At 63.5% G+C, this 3604-nt stretch overlaps 1 protein-coding gene across 1 annotated transcript; it reads left to right on the top strand.

The window, feature by feature from the left end:
- The first annotated feature begins 979 nt into the window (after positions 1-979).
- POU3F4 (POU class 3 homeobox 4) lies at positions 980-3208 on the top strand. The gene has a single exon (XM_069015072.1). It carries the CDS (start codon positions 1045-1047, stop codon positions 2164-2166), a length of 1122 nt encoding a protein of 373 aa, XP_068871173.1. The 5' UTR covers positions 980-1044; the 3' UTR covers positions 2167-3208.
- Positions 3209-3604: the final 396 nt, after the last annotated feature.

Genomic DNA, 3604 nt, shown 5'->3' with positions numbered 1-3604 from the left:
CTGATGCAGTCTTCTGGAAGTGCAAATATAATTACGCAGCTCGGTTACCTCCAAAACGATGCAGGGAAAGGTCATTTTGGAACTCGGGAGAGGGTCGGGGGTCCCGGGGCTGCGCCTCTCCCCGCCCCGCCGGGGCTCCGCGGGTGCGGAGCTCTGCCCGCCGGGCCCGAGCGAGCCGGGGGGCTCCGCGCTCCCCCCGCTCCTCCCTCGGGGGGGGGGGGGCTGGGGACCGCACGCGCCTTTCCCCCATTCTTTTCCCTTTTCTCACGGTTTTTTCCCCCTTTTTCTCCTTTTTCCCCCGGTTTTGCCCTGCAGCCCGCCCGCCAGGCGCGCACCGGCGGCGCACCGCGCCCGCGCTGCGAACTTTGAGGAGCATCCACCGGGATTTACCGGCGGCGAGGCCGGGAAGCTCCTTTTTGGGGCTGTTTTTTATTATTTGGGGCTTTTCTCAGATTTTTCCTCCCGACCGAGCGCGGCGGCAGCGCACGGCCCGGGGCAGGCGGGGACGCGCGGCTCGGGGCAGCCGCACCGGGGGAGGAGCGGAGCGGGCGCCGCGCACCCGGAGCGCGCCCGGGCCGGCGGGCGGGGGCAGCGCCGGGGTGGTCCCGCGGGGCTGCCGCCGGGGCGCCGCCGTTTAACCTCTGCCCGCCGCTAATCGCTCCCCATTTAAGCCGTGCCCCCCGCGCCCCCCCCACCCCCGTTCCCAGGCGCTCCCCCATTTAAGCCGTGCCCCCCCCTCGGGCCCCTCCGCTCCCCGCCCGGCGCGGAAGGAGTTAAGCGGCGGGGCCGCCTCGCGCCCGGCCCCCGGTGCCGGCGGAGTGATTCACTTCCTGCCTCGCGCCCGCGCGGCCCCGCGGCCCCGCCCCCCGCGGGCTCGCCCCGCCCCCGCGCCGCGGCCATTGGCCCGCTCGGCCGGCGGCGCGCTCCCATTGGGCAGCGCCGGTGCCAGTCCTGGCGCGGCCGCCGCCGGGCCGCCGTGCCGGTGGATGTCAAAGGCTGGCGCGGCGGCGGCGGCACAGTATAACTCGTGGGGCTGCCGCGGCCATGGCCACAGCCGCCTCCAACCCCTACGGCCTGCTGGGCGCCGGCGCGCTCGCCCACGCCGAGGGCGCGGGCATGCAGCAGGGCAGCCCGTTCCGCAGCCCGCAGAAGCTGCTGCAGAGCGAGTACCTGCAGGGCGTCCCCGGCAATGGGCACCCGCTGGGGCATCACTGGGTGACCAGCCTGAGCGACGGCGCGCCCTGGCCCGCGGCGCTGGCGGGCGGCCCGCTGGAGCAGCCCGACGTGAAGCCGGGCCGCGAGGACCTGCAGCTGGGCGCCATCATCCACCACCGCTCGCCCCACGTCTCCCACCACTCGCCCCACGCCAACCATCCCAGCGCCTGGGGCGCCAGCCCGGCGCACAGCGCCTCGCTGGCCGCCCCCCCCGCCGCCGCCGCCGCCGCCGCCGCCGCCGGGCAGCCCCTGAGTGTGTACTCGCAGGGCGGGTTCGCGGTGGGCGGTATGCTGGAGCACGGAGGGCTCACCCCGCCGCCCGCCGCCGCCGCCGGGCAGGGCTTGCACCCGGGGCTGCGCGGCGAGGCCGGCGGCGAGCACGGCGAGCTGGGCGGCCACCACTGCCAGGACCACTCGGACGAGGAGACGCCGACCTCGGACGAGCTGGAGCAGTTCGCCAAGCAGTTCAAGCAGCGCCGCATCAAGCTCGGCTTCACCCAGGCCGACGTGGGGCTGGCGCTGGGCACCCTCTACGGCAACGTCTTCTCGCAGACCACCATCTGCCGCTTCGAGGCCCTGCAGCTCAGCTTCAAGAACATGTGCAAGCTGAAGCCGCTGCTGAACAAGTGGCTGGAGGAGGCCGACTCCTCCACCGGCAGCCCCACGAGCATCGACAAGATCGCGGCGCAGGGGAGGAAGAGGAAGAAGCGGACCTCCATCGAGGTGAGTGTCAAGGGCGTGCTGGAGACGCACTTCCTCAAGTGCCCCAAGCCGGCCGCCCAGGAGATCTCCTCGCTGGCGGACAGCCTGCAGCTGGAGAAGGAGGTGGTGCGGGTCTGGTTCTGCAACCGGCGGCAGAAGGAGAAGCGCATGACCCCGCCGGGCGAGCAGCCGCAGCACGACGTGTACTCGCACGGCGTGAAAACGGACACGGCCTGCCACGACCTCTGACCGCGGGCTCCGGCCACGGGACTGCCCGGCCACGGGACTGCCCGGCCGCGGGACTGCCCGCCGGGCTTTAACTTATGGTTTCGGGAGACGCGGCGAGGGGTCCCCGCCCGCCGCCGCCTCGGCAATATTTTTTTCCTCTCTCCGACCTTTCCGCTGATCACACACGGTGTTTACTCGCAGACAAGGTTTGTTTTCGGTCTCCGCTAGGATGAAGGAAAAAAAAAAAAAAAAGACAAAAAAACCCACCACAAAACAAAATCCAAACTAAAAGGAAGAAAAAAAAAAAACAGAAAAAAAAAAGGAAAACCCACGGAAAAAATAGAAAATTTAAAAACAAAACAAAACAAAAAAAAAGAATGAAAAACCCGACAGAAAAGGAAAGACAGATGTGTGCCTATGAATAACCTTCCAGCGCCTTGGTTATATCAGCTGTATTTCAGGTGAATCTGTTTTACAATAGACTAGTTTTGCATTTTTAAAGACTTATATAGCGTTTTTAAATGTCTGAGGTGTTTTACTACAAACTGTACACAATATTTGTGACCTAATTTGTATCGAATTGAGCAGTCCAAACGTTCCTCCCTTCCCCACGCACCGGCAATGTCACCCAGCGGGGCCGGAGCAGGGTGGCCGCGGCCCTTCCTCACCCCCCCCGAGGAGATGGGGCTCCCTCCGCGCCCGCGGAGCCCCGCACCGATGTGAAGAACAGGCTTATTCGTTGCAGCTTTTTTCTTCCTTTTCAAGAACTTCCCAACACCGTAGAACGGTCTGGTCATAAGCCTGACCTCCCCCCCTTCTTCTCCCAAGGAAAAAAAAATTATATATATATATAATAATTATTTCTAAGAGATTTACCCGAAATTAAGCATCACAACCAAACCCGTGGCATTTGCCAGTCTTTTTCTTTCCGAAGATGAGTTGGGCTTTTTGATCAGCGCCAGACTGAGAGGTCTGTAGTAAAACACCTTTATCCTTCTGCGCTTTCGCTTCGGAAATCGGTTTCTCTGTATTTTGTTTCGATAGTGAAGAGGAATGAGGTGTCGGGGGGGTGGGGGAGGGAGGGAGGGAAGGGGACAGAAAACGCCCGCATTTGGTTCACGCTGAGCTTCTTTCCGCGTCACAGGGAGATGCTGGATTTGTGGAAAACCTTTTCTAGGGGGGAGGGAGGTAGGAAAAAAATAATCATAATAATCACCGATAAAACAGGGAGAAAAAAAAAAAAAACAACAAACCCAACCACCAAAACAAAGTCACTAAAATGCTAACGCCGGGAGCCGTTTTTTGGGCACAGGGAAGTGCTGAGCTGTACCCGCCCCCTCTCCCCCTGTCCCTCCCAGCCCGTGGCTGTGTTGTCCCCAAGGGCGGGGGGTGCGGTGGCCACGCACCCACCCGCGAGGGGTCCGTGTGTGTGTGTGTATGTCTGTCTGTCCGTCTGTGT

This window comes from Aphelocoma coerulescens, chromosome 4A, assembly GCF_041296385.1.
Source record: "Aphelocoma coerulescens isolate FSJ_1873_10779 chromosome 4A, UR_Acoe_1.0, whole genome shotgun sequence".
NCBI classification, from domain to species: Eukaryota; Metazoa; Chordata; class Aves; order Passeriformes; family Corvidae; genus Aphelocoma; species Aphelocoma coerulescens.
This window is presented reverse-complemented; position numbering and strand designations above follow the sequence as displayed.